The sequence below is a fragment of the Panthera leo genome, chromosome F3 (genome assembly GCF_018350215.1).
Source record: "Panthera leo isolate Ple1 chromosome F3, P.leo_Ple1_pat1.1, whole genome shotgun sequence".
NCBI classification, from domain to species: domain Eukaryota; kingdom Metazoa; phylum Chordata; class Mammalia; order Carnivora; family Felidae; genus Panthera; species Panthera leo.
The window spans coordinates 34,936,997-34,959,947 of NC_056696.1; the positions used below are offsets into that span (position 1 = coordinate 34,936,997).

Consider the following 22,951-nt stretch of genomic DNA (forward strand, 5'->3'; position numbering starts at 1 on the left):
CCCATCCAGCGTGTGAGGGTGGACACCTTTGGGGCTGCCCCTCCCTCCCTCACACAGAGACATGCACTCCCCTCCAGGAGCAGGAGGGATAGATACCTTCCCTGGGAATCCCCTCGATCTGATGACCTGCTGTAGGGAGGAGCCTGCAGGCTGAGGAAAGGTGCCCGTCTGTCGGAGGACCTGATAGGGTCAGAGGCAGCTCCGATGGCCAGGCGGGAGACAGGCCTCATCCCCACCACAGATCTCTTTCGACAACAAACTTTGCGAACAGCCTGTCTCCCGCTGCAGCTTCCTGCACGGTGTTTGCCTAATCTGTCTGTCCAAACTCCCTCTCCAAACACGAGGTTTCCTGCCCCGCACTGGCAATCAGACAGCTAATTATCTGGGATTAGAGATGGAGTTGGGGGGGGGGGGTTCCCTTCTAATTACAGGAAAAATTAGCCCAACTGATGTTGGCAAGGCCACTGGGATTAGAACTGGAATCTCAGTTTGGACGCAGGTCAGCTAGGGAGGTGGGAGCGTCCTGTGCTCCGGGCTGGCGTCTTCTGTTCCTGACTGTCTCCGGAGTCTGTGAGATGAGGGCTGGAAGGAGGACTGCAAGGGCTTCTTTCCTGGGGATCCGGGAGAGGGATGTGTATGTGTTCACGTGCACACACATATGCCAAGGAGAACTGGAAAGGCAGGGAGACTGCACAGAGAAAGACAGAGATAACAGACGAGCAGAAACTGGAGAGACCCAAGGAAGAGCAGGAGAAGGAGACTAGAGACTAGGAGACTAGGAGACTAGAAGGAGATTAGAGGTGCAAGGAGATTGCCAGGGCAGACAGACAGACAGACAGATGCGTTTAGAGACCACCGTTTCTCTCTCCACCGTTGCTGTGGGCCGCTTTCCCGTTCACGGCGGAAAAACAGAAAACCGCAGAAAGAGGTTTCCCACCTACCTCCCTCCTTGCCTTCTTCCCACTCGCCTTCTCCTGATGTCCAGCACTGACCCAGCTTTGCCACACGCAGTGCAGGTGACGAATGCTCTTGGCCTGGCCAGGGGCAAGAATGGGATGGGGAGCCCGAACTCCACTGGGCTCCTAGTGGTCTTGAGTTTCTTCTGTGGCCCGAAGATGGGGCCTTCTGCCGCACAGTCCTTGCCTTCTTTCCTACGCGAGAGAATCTCCTGGCTCAGAAACATTCACTCGCTCATTTATTTCCTCATTCTTCCATTTTGCAAATAGAGGACGTTGCTGTGGGCAAGACCCATTGGAAGTAGCATGGCATCATGCAACTTCAAATCAGTCTCTGGGTTTTTAGTGGTATCTCCCTACTTCTTCCCTCTCCTCCCATGTGACATCACCTGTCCTTAAACCATCGTAGGAGTGGTCCAGGCCCTCGCTCAGAGGGCACAACTCCTACCCGCAGAGAAAGGAGATGAGCACACAGTGCAGAGACTGCGAACGTATCGCGGCAACGAACAACAGAGTGCAAACGTATATGGTGTAAACAGAGCGTGTGAGTGTGTGAGTACAACTATTTGTATGTATTCCCATCCCCCTTCTTTCCAAATGAGGAATTAGGTAACTTACAATAAAAAACTTGGCAAACATATGTAATGAAAACTAGCATGGAACCAGAAAAATCCACATCATGTGAGGGGAGTGGAAATAAGTGGGCTAAGCATAAAGCAAATAGAAGCAGCAGGGCCCAGCACTAGATTTGGCCTGAGGATCCTGGTAGCCAAATCAAAAAGGGAAATGGGATGAACTAGAAATCCTTCCCCTCAGATAGAAAGAAGTAAACCTATTTTTCGGGAGAGACGATTCCCAGGCATTACCTTCTATAAATGATTTATCATGTGAGACCAGGTACATACACCAGGACAGAAGTTTGACATCAAAATCAGAAGTGTCTTTTATATGACAATTTCAGGTATTAACTCCTGCTAATGTGCGAAGGCTGCAACATGCATGTAACAATCAATATCCCATGAATTCCTCTCATGGAGGAACCAACAAGAAAAAGCAAGTGGATAAGGCCATTTAGGAAAGTGAAGCTTGCTGGTTAAGCTTTTGTAGTCCAAGGTTGTGGCTCTCTAATGCTGCAACTTGATTCAAGGATAGAATGCAATTTCTTAAGCACCCCACTGTGCTTGGCACTCTGCTAAAAGTTGAATAAAATGAACTGTAGAGGTTCAGCTTCTACACCTGGGAATTTATAATTTTTGTTGGCACTTGTACAAGGGCTCAGACAGCAGAATAAGAGCATTAAAATGATAGACAGGAAGATGGTAACATCACACACAAGACAAAGGTGAGCGCATTTTCAGGAAGCATGTGGCTTAGTAAAAGATTGTATAATCAAAGTGACCCAGGCTCAGATCTCTCTCTACCACTTATTGTGATCTAAGGCAAGCTACCTAACCTCTCTGAGCCCCAGTTTCCTCATCGGTGAGATGGGCTGTGGAGATGAAAGTAGATATTTTCTGTAAGGCACCTGGTGCCCTGCTCAACACGGAGTATGTGCTCAGTACGTGGTAACTATACTCCATTCTAGAATTGCTAAATAAGGCTAACTTCCTGGTGTGGGGAGAGGAGCCCTGGGCAAGACCAGGAGAAGACAAGTTCTCTGATCCCTGCCAGGGTGCCTGGGGACCCACGGGCCCTTCTGAGAAACGCCCGTGGAACCATCGGCTTCCTAATGGGTGGGACTGTCCGAGGCCAATTCTGCCTATGCTCCAACCCGGGTTCCTTCTCAGGAGGCCCCAGAATTCTCCCTCTCTTTGCCCTGCTTCGGCTACAGCTTGACTGGGAAATCCGTGACCCTCTTTTCTCTCTTCCTTTATCCTCTTTGGAAATGCCCAGGGTTGGGTGTTGGGGCCTTGTAGGGTCACTGTTTAGGTGCGCCCTTCCTTCCTTGCCCGGCCCTCCAGTCAACTCAAACCTCAGCCCTCAGGTGCCCCTCCTCTGCTTGTCATGGGGAACCTCAGGGCTCACGCAGAATGAGGAGCATTAACTCCTTCCGCTCCTTAAGTCCTCCCTGGTCCCGACTGGATGTCAGCTCACCCCCAGCAGCCTAGAGAGGTGACGGCAAAAGGGGGTGAGGCTAGGAAGCCGTGGGAAGCTCCCCACTCGCCCCACCACACCTCCCTGGCAGCTGGGGACCCAGAACTCCCCTGAGCCACGGAGCAGGGGCGGGGAAGAGAGAGGCAGGTAAAGGGCATCCAGGTATCAATCCAGGGTCCAGGACCACACCAGGCCGGGCCTTCGGACACACCCCTCTCGCCCACCCTCTCTCCTGCCTGCTGCTTTGCAGTTTCTCTGTGCTTTCCAGCTCACTGCCAAATTGTCAAAAGCTACGAGAGGCGAAGTGCTGTTCAGTTAATGATTCCAGTCCCTGGAGAGGTGGAGCGCTCTTTTAAGAGAAAAAAATAGAGAGGAGTGGGGGTGTGGGAGGGGCAGAAGAGGGGGATGCTTTAGTACTCCGTACAAAAGCTAAGCTGTAGCTCCTTCCAGCTCTTTGTAAGGAGCAGATTAGAAGTGGGTAGCTCTGCCCCAGCGGCCTTCTCTCTGTGGGGAAAAGCCTGGAGCCTCCCCCTCACTTTTCTCCTTCGCACCAAGTAAAAAGGGTTTGCATCAGAAAGCTATCAACCTTTTGGCCCCAGTGGCCTCAGCCCTCTGTCCCCAGCACAGGTCCTGTGGAGACCCTAGCAAAACCATCCTTCCTCGCTCAGAGGCTGCCTTCAAAGCCGGCCACAGGCTCCCGTGATGCACAGGGCTCCTGCTCCGTGCTCCTGCTGCTCCCTCCTCTCCTCCCTCTCCTCCTACTCCTCCTCATCCTCCTTCTCCTCCCTTCCTCCCCTCCCCCTCCTCCCCCTTGTCTTCCTCTTCCTCCTCCTCCCCCCTTCTCCTCTCCTTTTCCCCTCCTCCCTCTCCTCCCTCTCCTCCCCCTCCTCCCTCTCCTCCCCCTCCTCCTTCCCCTCTCCCTCCTCCTTCCCTTCCCCCTCTTTTTCCCTGTCCTCCTCCTTCCTCTCCTCTTCCCTCTCCTCCTCCTCCCCTCTTCCCTTCCTCCCCTCCCCCTCTTCCCCCTCTTTCCCTTCCTCCTCCCCCACTTCCTTCTTCTCCTCCTCCCCCTCGTCCCTCTCCTCCTCGCTTTCTTCCTCCCCCCTTCCTCCTTCCTCCTCTCCTCTTCTTCTCCCCCTCCCCCTCTTCCTTCCCCTCCCCCTCCTCTTCCCTGTCCTCCTCCTTTCTCTTCTCCTCCCTCTTCTTCTCCTACCCCTCCTCCCTCCCCCCCACCCCCTCCTCATCCTTCTTCTCCTCCCTTCTTCCCCTCCCCCTCTTCCTCCTCCTTCTCCCTTCCTTCCTGCCCCCTTCCTCCCTTCCTCCTTCCTCCTTTCCTCTTCTCCTCCTCCTTCCCCTCCTCCTCCTCTTCCCTGTCCTCCTCCTTTCTCTTCTCCCTTTCCTCCTCCTAACCCTCCTCCCTCCCCCACCCCTCCTCCCCCTCCTCCTTCCCCTCCCCCTCCTTTTCCCTGTCCTCTTCCTTCCTCTTCTCATCCTCCCTCTCCTCCTTCTACCCCTCCTCCCTCCCCCCACCCCCTCCTCATCCTCCTTCTCCTCCCTTCCTCCCCTCCCCCTCTTCTTCCTCTTTCCCTTCCTCCTCCCCCACTTCCTTCTGCTCCTCTTCCCCTCGTCCCCCTCCTCCTCCCTTTCTTCCTCCCTCCTTCCTCCTTCCTCCTCTCCTCTTCTCCTCCTCCTCCCCCTCTTCCTTCTCCTCCCCCTCCTCTTCCCTGCCCTCCTCCTTTCTCTTCTCCTCCCTCTCCTCCTCTTGCCCCACCTCCGTCCTCCCCACCCCCTCCTCCTCCTCCCCCCTAGCCTGCTCCCTTGGAAAGGACAGAAGGGGGGTGGTGAGTCCTTACCCCAGTGGGCACTTGAAGAATTTCCTCCCTGCCCAATTTTCCTCCTCAGCCTGGTCCCACCCAAGTCTATGGATCAAAAGAAAATCCATCAAAAAGTCCTCACCTCCCTGCAGCCCTTTTCAGTGTCCCAGATGCTCTCACATCCCTTATCTAATCTGTCCCCACGGCAGCCTCCAGCCTCGTCATGTAGGCAGTACTGTTCCTACCAGTTTTGCAGATGAGGAAAGTGCGAATTAACTCCCTTGGCTGAGTGCGCCCCCCCCCCCCGTGACCTCCCCCCCAGCGAGTTAGGACGCCAGCCTTGACTGGACAGTCAACACCTATCAGCAGGGAAGGTCCAAGTGTGGGGCTTGAAAGACCGAGAAGGGAAACCGCGAAACCTAAGAGGCTGCTGGAGACCAGACCCATGTGCTCTCTCATTTCCATCATCTCCACGTGTGATCTGGCTTTATGGTGGGGGCGGGGAGTAAGGTTGTTTTGTTCCCAAATGTCTCCAGAGTAGTTGCCGTCAGTCTCGGTTGTAGTCGTCCGCCCACAGCCTCCTGCAAAGAATTCCATCGGCTGCTGAAATGCGGCCGCTCCCTGGAGGAGGTGATGTCGGCTGTCCCCAGTCCGGCAGCACACAGGGCACCCTGGGCCGCGGAGGAGGCGGGGAGGGCGGAGAAGGACAGAAGGCGGAGAAGGACTCTGCTGACCCCGGGCCCACTGGGTACTCTGCCGATGCTCAGAGCAAGGCAGTACAAAGTTCGCTCCTCCCAAGACCGGGCGCCTCTTCCCTCCTTCCCCCTCCCCAGTGAGACCCTGGCACCAGCTGTGCCCTCTTAGCCGGCCCCCAGCGGGGTCTGCGCGCTGGCACGGTGCCCGGCAGCTGCGGGGAATCCGCGCAAGGAGGGGCCGGGCATCAAGGAGAAGCAGGTGTCCGGTTAAAGGCAACAAGGTGACCGGGAAGGACCTCGGAGCAGCGATGTCAGGGAGCGGAACTGGAGTCAGAGGCAGCCCCCACCCCTCCCCACCTTGATTAGAATGATCTGGCCCCAGAAGAATAGCAATGAATTAATTAGGGGTCTGTTGTCATGAAGCAGCTTATTATTAAAGTCCCTCTCCTGGGAGGGAGGGGGATGGAGAAAGGTGTGAAGAAGACAGCTAGTCAAACAGAATCTTTTAAAAGAGCCAGACCTTCCCCCAGCTGTCTGTCCTGCCCTTGGGCTCTGCGGGGAACTCAGACATGCCTAGCACAGGGGTACCAGCTCTGCTGTCTCAGGATTCCGGGGGGGTGGAGGCCTTCTGGCCTCACTTCCCTCCTCCTCTTCCGCTATTTCTCGGCCCTCAACTCTGAGCCCCCCTCTGCAACTTTAACCCTTGCTTTCTACCTGCCATTGAGCCAGCGTTGAGCCAGCTGAGCTCCAGAGTAGCCACCCTGGCGTCCTTTCCTCCTTTCCGCAGCAGCACCTCGAACGGTTGTAGCGCTTTCCTCCCAAGAGCTCTTAGCAGCCCAATGGGGAGCCAGAAAGATCGTGTCAACACAAGCAGGTGTGTCCAACGTGTTTATGCGTCAGGTTCCAGAAGATTGGGCAGAGGGCGGAGGGAGGATGTGTAAAGCAAGAGTCTCTCTTTCTCTCCTCGTTATTTTCCAGAGATGGGAAAACAGGGGCCTAGAAACGTGAAGGCCTCTCAGAGGTGAGATCGTGGCTCTTCTGCCCACCAGCTACGTGACACTGAGATTACCTCCCGCCTCTGTGCCTCTGTTTCTTCCTCGATACCGGAGGAATAATAGGATTGTTGTGAAGAATTAAGGAGAGAGTGTGGAGAGAGCCAGCCCCCTGAGCACAACGTCTAACAATAACGGGGGTTACATCTACGTGAGCTGTGCCTATGCCTAGTGTTCTGTTCCTACCCAGTTTCAGTAACAGGGATTCATTCATCCCATCGCGGGGTGTGATTGAAGCCCTACTATGTGTCAGTCGTACTGAATGCAGGAAGGCGTAGGAAGCTGTACCAGTGCCTGTTTTCTAGAAACTTACAACCTTAGGAACCATAACCGCGTGTGTTCACAAGTAACTGCCAGGCGACGCGCCAGGGACCATGGGAGTTCAAAGGGGAGCTCAGGATGGGCTTCTTAGAGGAGGTGGCATTTGGATTGGGCCCTGAAGGATGGTCAGGATCTGGGAAGGACAATAAATTGCCAAGCAAAGGCACGAAGACCAAAAACCCGGAGACATAATTGGAAAATGGGGATAAGGCCATGTGAGCTAGACCCCTGAATGACAGTTAAGGGGCGTGAACTCTTCTAAACTCTCAGTGGGGGGCAATCAAAGGTGCCTTGTGCGTACGTGCATGGGTGCAGGCGATGCTTTGCGCTCTTTTCATATTCCAAAAGTAGTCTGTGTTCATCGTAAAAAAAAATTAGGAGTGAGATAAGCAAGAGAAAGAAAATTACAAACACCTGAAACTTAAGGATTTTGCATACAGAAAAGGCAGGATCAAATAAGTGTTTTAAGAAGATTAATCTGGCGGTATTGGTAGAACAGATTAGAGCAGGAATATGCTGGAGGCAGGGAGATTTCTCAGGTTATTGCAGTAGCACAGATAAGAGGCAATAAAGACTCAGACCTTGCCCGTTGGCAAAGGGAAGAGAAATACAGTGACACGCGTGGGCTCCTCATTCCTCCCCGTTACCGCACACTTTCTACACCAGCGTGTACGCGGGCCACATGCATTTTCTAAATGACTCTTCCTTTTAAAAGCTCAGGAAGCCTTCTGCGTGTAGGCGCAAGCCCAGTGTCAGATAGCCGCACTCACAAGTCTAGACCTCCCTTCCCATCCTTGCAGCTTGAAATGTCACCCTCGGTGTTAATGAAAGCAAGAGATTACTGTTCCAGATTATAAAATGCAGGGCAATTTTAGGCCATTGAAAAGAATGAGTTAATTAAAGAGGGTAATAACCCTCTTAAGCGCCCCACCCTTTGCTCTTTTTCCAGACTGCAGGTGGCCTTCTTTGTCACCCTGGAGGAGACAGCTATATGATCTATTTTGTTCCCCAGGACTTATCTCCAGGGGCAGCGAGCACTTTTGGGATGTAATTTTTAGTACCAGGGCAGGCATTGTCCTCTTGTTTGACTTAGGGAAGAGCGAGGCCCCAGAGGGAACTGAATGAAAGAGACAGAGTACAGGCTTTGGAGTCAGGCAGACTCAGCTTTGAGCTCGGCTCTGCCACTAACTTGTTCTAGACTCGTAACGTTTCTGATTCTGTGAAATGGGGAGGCCAGCCTCATAGTTTTCAAGATCGTTCGTGTTTACGTCTCCAACCTTTTGCACGCAGGCTGGCACGTTCCATGGACGCTGGATAAATACATTGAACTACATTGGTAGAGGGAGATGTGGGATTCCGGAGCCCGGTGTGTCCAGTCCCAGTGGGGTGGGGCTGAGCATTTCCCAAGTACTTAACCTGGGTGTCCCTGTGCCTGATTGTCACCGAACCCGGTTCCAGAGCTTGGTGAGGAAGCCCGGACCACCCTCCACGTGGGCCCTCAGGGGTGCTTCTAAGTCATTCCAGTCCAGACAGCCTAAGAGGTTAGTTGCTATCCTGAAACAGGCTGGGGTCCCCAGGCAAGGAACCTGTGTGCGGTGACTTGAGTGGAGATCCTGAGAGCCCCAAGTCGCTAGAGCTTTGGGTAAATAGAGATTTCTCTTTGACAGAGGTTGCTCATTATTCCTTATTCATTCTTTCCCCCACCCCTCAATGCTACCCCCCCCCACCACCAACTCTGTGTGCTCCCTGTGAATTACTGCTTTGCTGCTGTGTGATGTCATTTCATCTGAGGCCACTTAATGCTGCTGTTGGCCCTCGCCAATGTTTATCTTATTGTTTCCCAGAACAATCCAATGCTTCCGCTGCCCCCGACAACTTCATCTGGTTCCTGGGTCCTCTTGCCTGGCCCAAGTTTCAGAGCTGAAGCAGGGTTGAAAGGTGGGGCTGGTCCAAGGCCAGAGCCCCACGCCCTGAACTGCCCAGTGTATTCACCTCGATGAGCTCTTGCCCCATCCTGGGCTTGGCAGCTCAGAACCCCCCCTGACAAAGTTAGAACCAAGAGACTGGATTCTTTGGCTTCTAGATCTCCATATCACTCTCTGCTGAGTCATAAAGGGAGAGGCCCCTGGAATAGGGAAGCCGATGCCCTTGTGAAATGCAGTTGGTTATGAACCACATGAAGGTCTGGAACAGAGGCAGCTCCTCTCAGTTCTGCGGGCCGCATGGATCACTGGTCACCTGGCCGTCTACCACTGGCTGATGAGGCACAAGGAAGCCACAATTTGGGGGAAGAAAGGCCCTCACTCCAGCCAACCTCCTCAACCTCATCTTTGAACACTTTACTTATAGGAAGTGCTCAAGAAATATTCACTCCATCATTTATCATAAGCCAGGCTCTTAATTCTCACTGTTCAAAGATACAGAAGTCCAGAGAACCAATGGTTTCTCCTGGGACCCCCTCCTCACATTCCAGGAGAAAGCCCTCCATGGCTTAGCCTTCCATGAGGAAGAAATGCAGGAGCCTCAACCCCTGTGCTAGCTCATCCACCCCCCAGTTTAATATCTAGGGCAGATTCCTAACATGCACAGAAATAGAAATAATTGTACATGGAAATGTCAATCTCCAGTGTCAAAGCCCCAGTGATTGACCGACAACTCACTGGGGACCAATGCTGGAAACATCTGCATATGTGTGGGAGGCTGTGTGAGTGTGTGTGTGTGTGTGTGTGTGTGTGTGTGCGCGCGCGTGTGGGCATGTGTCTATGCACATGCACTGACAGGGGCAAAATTCTCAAAGGTTAGCATATCTCAGTGACCTCCTTCCTTTTCAGGGACAGGAGGGATCCTTGGCCTTGTCTCCCCTCTTCCTCTGCTCTCCTGCTTTATTGCAGCCCACAGCCTGAGTTTTCCCAGGTCCTGTGTCCCTCTCCAATTGTCCAAGCATTTAGGGCCAGGCTCCCATCTGTCCTCCGGGGATCCTCGGCCTGCTGGGCTGTGACTCTGGATGGTTAGTTAACACTCGCACAGCTCTGGCAGAGAGGGAGACAGAAGCGCCCTGGAAGGCGTGTGTGCGCGTGCGTGTGTGTGCACGCGCGTGTGCATGTGCGTGTGTATAAGCAGGAAAGAGGGAAGAAGAATCTCAGAGACTGAATTTACCAAAGACTTCAATCTATAAATAATTTGGGTCATAAAGCTCTACAAAAATAAACTCCAGCTTGAATCCTCTCCCGCGCAGCACTAAATGCACACTGTGGATACGCTCGTTCCCTAACTCACCCCAAGATCAGTCTGAGCAGCACCAGCCCCGCCTCACCTTTCCCCCCTGTAAAAGTCTACGCATGCGCGCGCGCGCACGGGCACACGCACATGCAAACACACATGCACACACGTTTATATAGCACGGGAGCCCGGAGTCCCGAGGCACAGATAAAATCAGGTAATAAAGGCCTCTTCCACAGTGAATTTTAGGACATAAAGTGACCAGACCTGCTGAAATTGTTGTCGAGCCCTCAATAAAGGCAGATCAGAAGTCTTATCCTCTCCAAGCACTCAGGTCTGAGAGACCAAGAAATCCGGGCTCAGACATAACAATCACACTCGTCTACTGACGTCACACTCTGAGTTAGCCAGAGAACTCACATTTCCATGCCTGTCTGTCCATTTAGGCGTCACCTTCCCCGGGAAGCCTCCCTCTCTGGGCCTCCCTCGGGCCCCACCTCTGTGTTGGCCTCCCTGGGATCTCCATGCAAGCTCTGCCACAAGGGGCAGCCCGCGTGTTTGTGGAGACCGGACGGCTTGTCAATTCCCAGCTCCTCCTCGGGCTTCCTCGGGGGACCCTTTCCCTCGGTGTCCCCGACGCAAAGCGTGGGCCTGGCTCATGGCAGGCATGTAATAAACGGATATTGGACGGGACTGAAATTCATAGAGCTAATAACTCATTGTATTCTCCATCCCTTCTGTGCTCATAAGGACAGGAGTTCCCACCTTATTTGGCAGCTACAGAGACCACTGCACAAACAAGGGAAGTGACTCGCCTGCAGTCACAGAGCCAATTAATGAGAACGTTGGGATTAGGTCCCAACCCTCCAGACATGAACTCCCCCTGCATGGCGATGGCTCTCAAAACCAATCTGTTTCCCACTGCGAGGCCCCAGAAAAAGAAGATTCCCGATTCCAGTGGCTGTTGCCAGAATACATACATGTATACAATCTATTACCACTTATATTACTAGGACTATGAATAAAATGCTCTTAAGAGTGACAGATCCCAAGCTAGGCCTCCATAATTTAGGACTAACGATAGAAATTGATGCACGAGAAAAAGGGTTTGGAGGGGCCTACAGGTAAAAGCTAGTTAATTGGAACTGGATATGGTGATTTGAGTTGGATGTTCAAGTAAAGAGGCAGTCATTAATTTCTGCACAGGCCTCGCTGTGGTTTAAAGGAAGGTGCTAATAGGATTACTATTTCCCTCTCCTCGCACAGAGGCCCCTCCCACCTAGAGGACCAGGCAGTCACTCTCCCCTGATTCCATCTCACATCTTCCTGTCCCAGAGCCCACCCTGATAAACGGACTGTCCCCCCCACCACCACAACCAAGGTCCCTCAAAATTAAGTTCTGTTGATTGTTGACTCCCTGAAGTGGGTGACTGCCCCACTTGGGCCTTGGGGTCCAGAAGAGGAAGAGCGGGTGAGGACAGAACTTGGACTGTCCATCTTCCCACCTGTTCGGGTCTTGGCGGCCGTGAACAGCTCTGTGTGCCCGTCATTAGCCTCTCTTCAGGGGGTCACGGAGCGTCGAAGAAATCGGGCTCTGTGTGGGAATCCCAGCTCTGCCACCCTTCAGCTGTGTGATCTCGGGCGAGCCGCCCAGCTCTCCCAGGCCTCAAATTTCCTATCTGTAAAATGGAATAACAATAACATTTACCTCAGGGGGTTCCTGTAAGGATAAGAGAGTTGATTTTTAAGTACTTTCAACAGCACTGAGCACATGGGGCAAGGGATGGCAGGGTAGATACTAACTATTCAGTTCTCGAGGCCAACGGGGCCTTCTGAAAATTCACCACGTCTATGCTACCGCCTTCAAGCAGGGCCATACTGAACCATGAAGCAAAATCGTCCTGAGAAGGAGGTTGGAGTGTTCTGTGGCCACTCTTTCTACAGTCGGGGCTCTGCGTGGCAGGAGTTCTTACTAGAACTACCTAAATCCCCTTCTGCGACAGTATGGGCACATTTTGTCTTTTGTCGGTCTCAGTAAAGACAGTCACCCTCCTCTCAAGCAGACTGGCTTTCTTTTTTTTTTTTTAGTGTTTATTTTTTGAGAGAGAGAGAGAGAGAGAGTGAATGCGTGCAAGCGGGGGAGGGGCAGAGAGAGAGGGAGACCCAGAATCCGAAGCAGGCTCCAGGCTCTGAGCTGTCAGCACGGAGCCCGACACGGGGCTCGAACTCACGGACTATGGTGAGATCATGACCTGAGCCGAAGTCAGATGCTTAACTGACAGAGCCACCCCAGTGCCCCTGGTCCACTGAGGCCTAGCCCTCTCGGGAGAGGGGGAGCCCAACTAGAAGGACAGAGTAGAGTGATGACTCGCTTGTCCCCGCATGTGACACCTCCCTCCTCTGCCCCACCCCCTCACCCACCTGAATGGGTGTCCAGGCCCTGTGCAGCTTGGGCTGGCAACGCCCTTCCCTTGGGCTGGTTTGTGACCTGTTTCGGTCTGTTGTTGTCCTTGTGGTCACTGAAACCTGGCCCCGGGGACACAAGCGTCAAAGTTGAAAACAGTGTCACAGCAGTGGAGTTAGTCTGGGACACCACCGGCTAGACTCGCGTAGCCAGATTTGAAAATCCCACCTTTGTTCCGGACTCCCTGACGGTCGCCTCACCACTACCATCCTGTGTCTGGCGAGGACAGAGACAACCTTGAACTCAGAACTTCCGGTCCAAAGCAGAGCAGTCCGGGAAATCGTGTGCCTGAACTGCAGCAGGGACCTCGTCCCCCCATCAGTAGTCGTGGGGCGTTGTCTGCATCAGCCTTGTGCTCTCCTCTGGCTCACCCCAGCTGCAGCCAGTTGGAGCCCCGGTTCTGCCGCTGGCTAGCTGTGCTCCTGGAACCCAAGAGCTTAGGGGAAGGGGGTTCCAACGTCCTTACAGCTCCAGCGCTTTCTACCGTGATTGTCCTGTGGCAGGCACTGAGCAGACCGCCTCTGCCTGTTACCCAGAAAGGAAACCCGAGGCTCGGGTGAGGTAACTAGACTCAAATTGTACCATTAGGCAGAAGTCAAGCCCAGGCCTGAGCAGAGTCAGAAGAGAAACCCGGGAACCCTGCACCCCAGGCCTACACTCTGTCCGCTTCGGTGCGTTGCCCAGAAGGGAGCACGGGGCGTTAGGGAGGGGAAAGTTCTCTCTTCTGCCACCTGCCTGCCGGCCCCTATCCTCACCCCGAGCCCTGTGACCCCCTGGCCTCCTGGCCCCATTCTCCACCTTCTCTGCCCTCCTGTAGGTATCTCGGCGGGTAGCAAGCCAGAGGCAGATAGCATGGGGTGAGGGAGTAAGTGGGGAGGCACCGACTTCTTGGGCAATAGTGCTCTTCCCTCCAGGGATCTCAACGGAATGAAATAGGATAGCTTAGTTCAGGTTCAGCACCAAGAACATTTTCTGTTCTGGTTTGCTTTCGGCTTTGACGTTTCAGAGTTATGTAGGTTTGATTCTGGCTTCAACTGCTTTATGAAAAGATTGGGGTTGCAGATGGAAAAAAGAAAAAAAAAAACCTGCTTAGATCTCTGATTCAGGAGACAGTTAACGGCTGGGATTGGTCCTAACTGGGATGCAGCGGAGTGTGTGATGATAAGTTGTCTTTGGCTCAGTTCCAGCTCCCACCCGGCCATGGGTACCATCTAGTCCCAGGGACCACAGGGGGGAAGGCCAGACGTGTGGCGTTCCTCCTTCTGACTTTGTGTGCAGGCCCTGCCGGGATGGCAGGCAGGTGCCCAGGCTCATGGGAAGGAGGCCGCCCCAGCTGGCGGAAGGTTAACTAGCCTCCCCAGGCAGGGAAAGACCCTGGACCAGGCCTGAGGGAGGGGGGTACTGGTTCCACAGCTCCCGGGAATGAGCCGGCACCTTGAGGAGACTTAAATCTCCCTGGAGAGGAGCAGCTATCATAGGGAGGGTGGTGACAACCCCTGGGCCATTGGCCCTTCAAACAAACAGGGCCTGAGCTCCCTGTATGATGGAGACAGAAAACTGAGGTCAAGCCAGCCAGAAGTCACAACTATCCCATCTTCTCTTTACTTTCTGAAATAGCCTGAGTACTGTTGTGACTAAAAGCTACTACATTCCTGGAAGGATCTCGAGGAAATCTCGGATCTGTCCATTTAACAGAGAATGCTGCTTCAGATACCAAGGGGAACCTTTTTCACTGTGGGCCATTTGCCCAGAAAGAGACCCTTCCCTCTGACTGAATCCACTATCAGATTTGCACTGGGGTAGAGGGTGGTGACCTCAGCCTCGTGACCTCATTGCTGACCCCAGAGTCCTCCTCCAGTCTATGAGAGTGAATTCAGTGACCCCCAAGCCCCTCTCGTGGAAGGAGGGGCTTTAGTGACAGTTGCACATGCCCCAGCTCTGGACGCAGGAAGCCACGAGCAAGGCAGAAAAAGGGCAAAGGAGAGTTTATTGTGGCGTCAGGCACCAAACTTGGCCCTCGGGATGAAAAAGTCGTGGTCCTTGTCCTCAGGAGCTCCTGGTGCGGTGGGAGAGATGGGCAGAAGGAAGGGCATGGTTACGAGTGCAAGAGAAAAACCAGACGGAATGCGGAGGGGAAGCCTGAATCTTAAAACCTTACAGAGAAAATGCCTTTTGACCTCACTTTGATTTGGTGCTAGAGGCCACAGTCCTTTATCACCTGCTTCACGTCCTTTCAAAAGTATTTCTCAAGCATCCCTTTTATCCATCACCAGCTATGTTCCCAGCCCCTATCTAGTGCTCAGAGGGTTCTTAGAGAAAGAGAGGACACATCCCTGTCTTCAAAATGTTGACAGGCTTAGGCACATGTGAAGCAACGAGAGAACGATTTGAGTAGGTAGTCAATACATGTTAGCCAGTCCATATGCAGTGAACAAATCAACTGATTATAATCCTAAGACAAAATGTCTAGTGGCAAAAAAAAAAAAAAAAAAAAAAAAGGCATCAGGGTGATGAGTAATTAGTGTGGAGGGGAGATCAAGGAAGGCTTCACGAAGGAGGCAGGGCTCGAGCTAGTCGGGGTTTCGATGGGCAGAGAGACAGAGAAAACAAGCCAGGGTAGGGATTATCGGTCAACAGTCAGCTGCTGGGGCGCCTGGGTGGCTCAGTCGGTTAAGCATCCGCCTCTTGATTTCGGCTCAGTTCATGATCTCATGGTTCGTGAGCGGCTCAGAGCCCGCTTGGGATTCTCACTTTTCCCCTCTCTCTACCCCTCCCCCACTCATGCACTCACACAAGTGCTCTCTCTCTCTCTCTCTCTCAAAATAAATAAACATTTTTTTAAAAATAGGCAGCTGCTGTGTTGAGAACAAGAAATCTGAAATGCAGGAACATATTCACACTGAGGACTCCTGGACACGAGCCTTTTTATATGACCTCAGAGACCATCTTCTACCGAGTCTCAGAATTCCGCACGGAACTTAGACTATCCCTCGCGAACCCCCAGGCCAGCCGCACCCACATCACCTGGGAATTTGTGAGAAGTGAAAAAAATCTCAGGCCTCATTTCCACTGAATCCGAAACTCTGGGCGCGGTTCAGCCATGCAGCCCCCCAGGTGATTCTCAAAGCATGCCGGCTTGAAAACCAGTAGACGACATCAGGGCTTCTAGACCCTGGCTGTTCGTCAGATTCGCCTGGGGGAGCTTTGAATCCCGACGAAGATGCCCAGGCCCCGCTCGCAGAGGTTCTGATTAATGGATCCTGCCCTGGCATTCGTATCTTTTAAAACTCCCCAGACGATTCTGGTGTGGAAGCAGGGCTGAGAAGCCGTGGACTAGACGGTATCCGAGTCCTTTCTGACTTATTATCTAGAGCTGGGCTCTGACGGTCTGAGCCCAGATTCCTGGCTCCCCCAAATCACGGGGTGAATTTGCGCACAAGCGGGGGATATGTTTGGGGGAAGGAAGACCTTCCCGAGATCCTAAACTCTTGCATCTCTTGAGGACCAGCTTTTTGATAGTTTACATGATTGTTTTACCGTTCTTCCTTACGTGCCTGAGGCAGAAACACTGTGAACGGGTGTTGACTCTCTTACCCCAAACACCAATAAGGGTGTGCCAGCACATGCACACCCATCAGTGCTATAAATATCTGTAGACACACGCAGAAATAACCACTTTGGGATATTGAGAATCGCTCCTACTGGCGCATATGCACATGCAAATGAACCCACCATCAGAAATCCCAGACGTGGTCCACTCAAACCACTTGGGAAAGTATTTCTCTCGGGGAAAGCCGGGCTGTTTGAACAGAGAAGCACCTCTACCTTCTCTGAAGCCTGGTCTGGTTCAGAGTCACGACCGGGGGCAGGGAGGGGGCCGGGAAATATCTTCTGTAAAGCGACCTGCTCTAGTCCCGTAAGGGGACCGCTGAGTCCAGGTGCTGACGATGCATTATTTCTCTCGTAGATTCGAGCCGATGGTCCCCCCCATGGAGGGGTCCAGTATGAGATGGTCTCTGTGCTCAAAGACGGGAGCCCCATCCTCCGGGACATGGCCTTCTCCGTTGATCAGCGTTACCTGTACATCATGTCTGAGAGACAGGTAAGTGCTGACACCCAGCCCTTCTTTCCAAAGCCCAGGAGCGACTGATAACCTGTGGCCTGACCTTTGTTCAAAAGCTGTTTCATCTAACCAGAGAGCCCTCTGTCTGGGCTCGCTGCTCGGGGGTCCTGGGAGAGGCAGAGTCCTTGGAGGCTTTTGCGGGGAGCCAGAGAGAAGCAGCTGGGGCCAGCCACTTCCCGGAGGCTTCTCTCTAGGCCACAGCCCCTGTCTCGGTGCGTGATGAACAGCCCCGCAAGAACGGGCCAGACTGCTTGGAGCAGCTTGGTGTGATTAAGCGGTAGATTTACAGCTCCCGGGCCCACAGAGTCTGCTGCTCAAGGGAGCCAAAGAAGTGTAAATAATCCAGGCCTCCTGGCTGGGCCTGATCCTGGGAGAGACAGACCCAAGATAGGGCCCCAGAAGGAGATAAAAATCTTGGCCTGAGTCACAGACTGATGCCAGTAGAAGCCGGCCAGCTCTGGGAAGGCGAAGTCTGCCTGAGAAATAGACTTCCACCCTCTGCGGGCTAACGATCGAGTAGGTTCCCCACCTTCTCCGATGGAGCGTTATTCCCCCTGGATTGTATTTGCTCTGAGTACGTGTGGGCAGAGAGAAGGTAAATTCAGGAGAGCCGTGGTGATGGGCAAGAGACACAGGGTAGAAGGCGGATTTGGGATTCCCAAATCAATGCAGACGCAGGAAGCAAAGCAAAACTCTTGGGAAAGGCTGGTTACTTCCATTCGTTCAGGCGGTGGGTGTGCAGGTGTTCAGCAGGAGCAGTGGTCTTGGCATTGACCTGAACACGACAAGTAAGATAAAGGCCGAAGAGCAGAAAAAGTGTTGTGCACCTGCCTTGGCTGACGCCCCTGATTTAGGCAAGACAAAGATGCCGGACTGGAGGACCAGTGAGCTTTCACAAGGTGCCTTCCAGCTCTTGAGGGGTTGTCATTCCCAAAATACTCGGCCGAGCTTCCAGGGGTCCTTGAGGAGCACCCCCTCTCCCAGCGTTGTCTTTTCCTCCCTTCTGTTCGAATGTAGGAATTCTGAATCCGGGGGTGAGGGAGGAACGGAGGGAGGAAGGAAGAGACAAAATGGGCACATGACAGCATAAGGGAAGCAGTGATGCAGCTCTAACTCAAAAATTGCCTCTTGGGAATAAATGCCACAAATCATATGCAGATTGCATGCATTGCATCCAGGTCCTCCTGAACCCACCTGTCTTCTCACCTCCTTTCATGTGGCCCCTGCAGCTGAGGCATAAACAGGTGCAGATGGGAACTTGGTGGAGCTAGAGGAGGCTTTGCCTAACCTAGAGTGGTAGAGGGGCCTTGGAAATAAACGCTGATGTCTCGTTCTACTAAAACAGTCCGTGAGCCCTAATAAAACCCGTTACTGGGGACATATCGGTTGGGAACAGTGTGCTGGGAAAACCTCAAAATGAATGGGCCTCGGCCGCTGCCCTCACATTGCTTACAGTCTAACAAGGGACGGGGGGAAAAAAAGGGAAGGAGACACGTAGCCAGTTATCTAGAACATCCCATTGAAGTCTACGAATGTTCTGCCTTTTCTTCCTGTTCCTTATTTGTAGATACAAGGTTGTTTCTTAAGCAAAAACAGTAGCTGCCCCCCGTGCAAATTCAAACAATATATACGGAAAAGAAAATAGCAACGAGTTCCCAAATGGGACTGCCCAGTTTGTAACACCATGTTAATATCTGATGAACACCATTCTGGACACTTTGGCAGGAAAATAATCAGAGGGACAGATGGATCGATCAGTGGCAGTATAGATAGGTGGATAAAGTGATGGTCGGAGGGATCAAATAGACCCATGATAAATGTGGTATTTTCAGAAGGCATTGTGTATGGCTAAGGACCAGGCGGGTAGCTCTGGGTAGAAGCTCCTTCCTGGGTCCCTAAGGCAGTGCAGTGGAAAAGCATAGAGAGCGCGTAGAAGGAACCAATGCAACCTTACTGGAACGAAGAAGATGCCAAGGCTCGTAATTTGGCTGCATATCTGTTTCTCAGATGGGATGCTTTCTGAAATTGCATTCAAAATGTGGTCAGAGGAGAGGGCATGAGCCAGAGCCGGAGGCTGGTGAGTGGCCTTCAGGGGCTATGGTGTCCTCCTGAGATCTTATCCTGTGTCACCTCCAAAAGCATCAGCACTGGCTCAGCTAAGTGTCCACATGGCTTATTTATAAATATCCTCTCCTTCGTCCTCATCTTCGGCCACAGCCGCCCAGTTCTTGCTACAACCTCACCAAACAGAGGGGTTCCGTGGTAGCCGTCACACCGAGCGGATACAGGAAGAGTTTGGGTTCGAAGCCACGGGGCTGTCTCCAGTCCGGTGAGATATTAGGCCGGAGAGCTCCCTATGCCAGGTGGAGCTGTGATCAGTGGGCAGAGTCTAAGGGGGATTTGTGGTAGCACTCTGACACCTGTCACCCTGAGAGCTGTAAACCGTGTAGAAGTAGGTAGCTAGGTGATTTCACCTGGGGCTGGGTCCAGGAATGAGGTCCGAGAACAGCTCAGGGGGCCCATCTGGCTGAGGCCGAGCAACTATGAGTACAGAATATTCATAGACAGCTCGGACGTCTTTTTTTTTTTTTTTTGGAAGGTTATTTATTTATTTATATTGAGAGAGCACGGGGGAAGGGCAGAGAGAACAAGAGACAGAAGCCCAAGTGGGCTCTACTCAGGGTTTGAACTCAAGAACCGCGAGATCATGACCTGAGCGGCGATCAGGAGTCGGACACTTAACCGACTAAGCCACCCAGGTGCCCCTCAGACGTCATTTAAGAAACAGTTTAATGGGAGCGCCCGGGTGGCTCAGTGAGTTAAGCGTCCAACTCTTGGTTTTGGCTCAGGTCATGATCTCACAACTTTGTGGGTTCGAGCCCCGCACCGAGCTCTTAGCTGACAGTGTGGAAGCTGCTTGGAATTCTCTCTCTTTCCCTCTCTTTCTGCCCCTCCCCCCACTTGTGCTATCTCTGTCTCTCTCAAAATAAATAAATAAATTTTAAAAAATAATAATTTAATGTGAGGCAAGAGAACAGTCAATACAGATGAAGTCGGACGGCGCGGGTTCTAGCCCAGCGGTTGCTGTATCTGGAGGCATGACCCCCTCGCACGTTTGCTTTCCCCCCCTCACGAAAGGGAGGAGTCGAACGAGATCCCAGGTTGTCTCTGCAGTCCGAAACTCTGATTTGGATCCCGTCTCAACGTTTCATAGCCACGTGGCCTTACACCGGTCACTTCACCCCAGTGTGCCCCACGAGAGTCGACGTGAGGCTCAGTAGACACTCCGCTCAGCAGAGGGGAGTTTCCTTCCCACTGCCTCGCGTGCAATGACGCCTTGTCATTGACTTTCTATATGGCCCCTTCCAGCTCTCAGGCCCTTATGATTCCGGCTCTGGAAGGCGGCGACTGTGAGTGATGATTAAGAGGAAGTGAGGTGGCCGTGTGGCACCACCGGTGGTCCCCAGGCGGAGCCAACAAGCCTGTGTTCCGGTCCTGACCCACCTCTAACGAGCTGGGTGGACTAGACTCTTAAGTTCCTAGGGATTCCGTTTGCTCCCCTTCCAAGAAGCAATTAATAAATCTAATCCAGAGCCCCTTTCATGTTAAAGAGGCTTGTCTAAGGTCTTGGGGTGGAGACTCTTCAACACCTCTAGAAGGTGACACCAAAATGACAGTAGAGAGACAGGCCTGAGGTTAGACCAAATGAAAAAGCTCTTGGAACCAGAGTTTTATGAGGCTGTGGGTGCCCATGTGAACGCCTTCCCCAAAAGATGAACGCTGCGGAGAGGCTAGAAATGCTGGCTGGCTGTGGAGAAGTGTATTCCTGTTTCGAGGCTGTGATTTAAGACTTCGGCATTCCCTAAAAGACCTAAGACCTTTATAAGACATCATGGGACGGGGGCTTCCCGTCACCTTATAATAAACCTCTGAGCAACCTGCTGTCATCCGCGCCTTCCCCTCCTCCCCACCTCTTGTCTCTCTGTCCCCTTCCTGTGCCCCCAAAACACACACCGGTTGTATCTTCGGCACCACGTCAGTGGAGAACCAAGTCTCTGGTCTCAAGTTCTGCTAAGGGAGGTTTACATCTCCCTACAGAGCGAGAACAGTCCAGTCCAGCTCATTCTTTCTCCCTCCCTCCACCTCTCTCGGTTAATTACACCTAATTAAGAACTAGGACTAGTAAGAAGTGTTGGGTCCTGGTGCCACCGCCTAACAAGCCGATGTTAATGTACTGTTAATAGATCTAGGGCCAGCCAGTCTCAGGGGAGCATTTGGGAACTGATTCCCCAATCCTGCTAATTGCCCGGGGGCCCCGCGGACAGGATGCCTGGCTCTTCCCTAGAAAGTCCGCCCCTGCTTCCTCAACAGCAAATCGACAGATGCTATGGGTGTGAATACAAGTTCTCCCGTATCCTCAGTGTCTAATGGAAGTCAGACAGCAGGTCCAGGGAAAATCAGGCTGCGAGCCAAGCGCAAAACTGAGCGAGAAGATGAAAAGAAACTTGATAGCCCCCGTTTCCACCCAACTTGTCAGGTTGGCCACTCCCCGATAAAGAATATAACTTCTGTACTCAACGTGGATGGGAAGGAGTATGGGGATGGAAGCAATTATTCTATTTTATACTTTAATTAGTTTGAATTAGCAGAGGGAATAGAGGCATAAAATGATCCAGCGAAGGGTGAAATAGAAAAAGGGAGTCACAGTGGAGAATGGCTCTGTGCAGGCTGGAAAGGGCCTTGGGAACAGCAGAAAGGCTGGTGACAGGGGCGTGCACGTGTGTTTGGGGGGCGGGTGGGGGCATGGGATGCTGCTCTCTATTTCGAGGCCTGGAAAGGCAAGATAGCATAATGGTTAAGAGCTGGAGCATGAGAGTCAGACAGAGCTCCATTTAACCCATAGCCGTGTGCTAGACGTCCGGCTTTGAGAAAGTTATCGCACGTCACTAAACCTCAGTTTCTTCGTCTGTATAACGGGCCTAATAATGGTAACTGTTGCGTCTGACACACAATGCTTTCAGCGTGAAGTGTGATTGTTATCATCATTGCTGCCATCGGTCGTGTCAGAAGTTCTTTTGCACCCCAGAGAAGGCTAGAAGCCTCTCCACTTAAATTACGGCTGGGACAGAGTTCCCGAGTGTTTGACCCCAACCTGTCATTCCTGCTGCTCCTTCCCAAGGGACGCTTCCAAAGCCTCTGGCCTGGCCGAATGACAGCATCAGGCTAAGTTGCTCATAATCTGCTATTTATTTTAAAAATCCAGGAATGTGCCCAGCAGACTAAACAGTCCCGCTGCCCTTGATACAGGCTGAGGCAGCCCTGGGCCCATATGTGAGGCCCAGGAGGCCAGTATTGCAGGCATCTGTGGAGAGAAGGGGGGTCAGGCCCCAAGCCCTCAGGGTCTTGTCTGGCTGCAAGTGTGGACACGTAGCCAGAAAGGGACTACCCATGGGGCTTTTCATTTCTGGCCTTTCCAGGTAAGGAAACCAGGTCCCAAAAGATAGGGCTGCTGTTCTCCAAGTAGCGGGCACTCGGATCCCAGTTTTGAAGGCAAAAATGCCCTCACGTTTGTCTACAGTTGGCATACCGTTCTGGTCACTTACTGCTACATAATAAACTGTGTCAAAATTCTGGGGCATAAAACAACCATTTTATTATGTTCACAAACTATGTAAGTCAGGGTTCCAGCCATGGTGCACCGAAGAGGGCTTTTCTTTTCTTTACAACACAAATGACTTGGGGCGCTTAGAATTCTAAGGACTAGAATCATCTAGAAGCTTCTGTCTGTCTGGGAACTAGAAGACCGGGCTCAGCTGGGGCTAGTGCCCCAGAGTGCCTAGTGATCCGAGTGCCTAGGAGAAGGCCTCCCCATGTGAAACGGGCTCGCCCACAGCACGGTGGCCGCAGGAGAGCCGGACTTCTGGAACATGGCAGATCCTGGCAAACATGGCAGCTGAGGGCTCGAAGAGTGAGGATTCCCACAAATGAGGTAGAACTATTGCCTTTTAATGACATCGCCTCAGAAGTCACAAGGCTGTCTCTTCTGCCTGCCTCTTTACCTCTCCACTGCCAGTCACCTCGGGTGATCCTGATTCGGGACGCCCACGACCACACCTGGAGAGACAAGGCTCAGGGAAGATAAATACGTGGTTTCCTGAGCCTTCAGGATCATGGAAGCACAGAACCTCCGAGCTGGGAAGGACCTCGGGGCTCACC

General features: G+C 52.7%; 1 protein-coding gene across 1 annotated transcript in view; it reads left to right on the forward strand.

The window, feature by feature from the left end:
* Positions 1-22,951, forward strand: part of PLXNA2 (plexin A2) — a 207,689-nt gene that overhangs the window by 78,789 nt on the left and 105,949 nt on the right. The window contains exon 4 of the mRNA XM_042924603.1: positions 16,580-16,714. Coding sequence (XP_042780537.1) covers positions 16,580-16,714 — 135 coding nt within the window. The remainder of the gene's footprint in view (positions 1-16,579; positions 16,715-22,951) is intronic.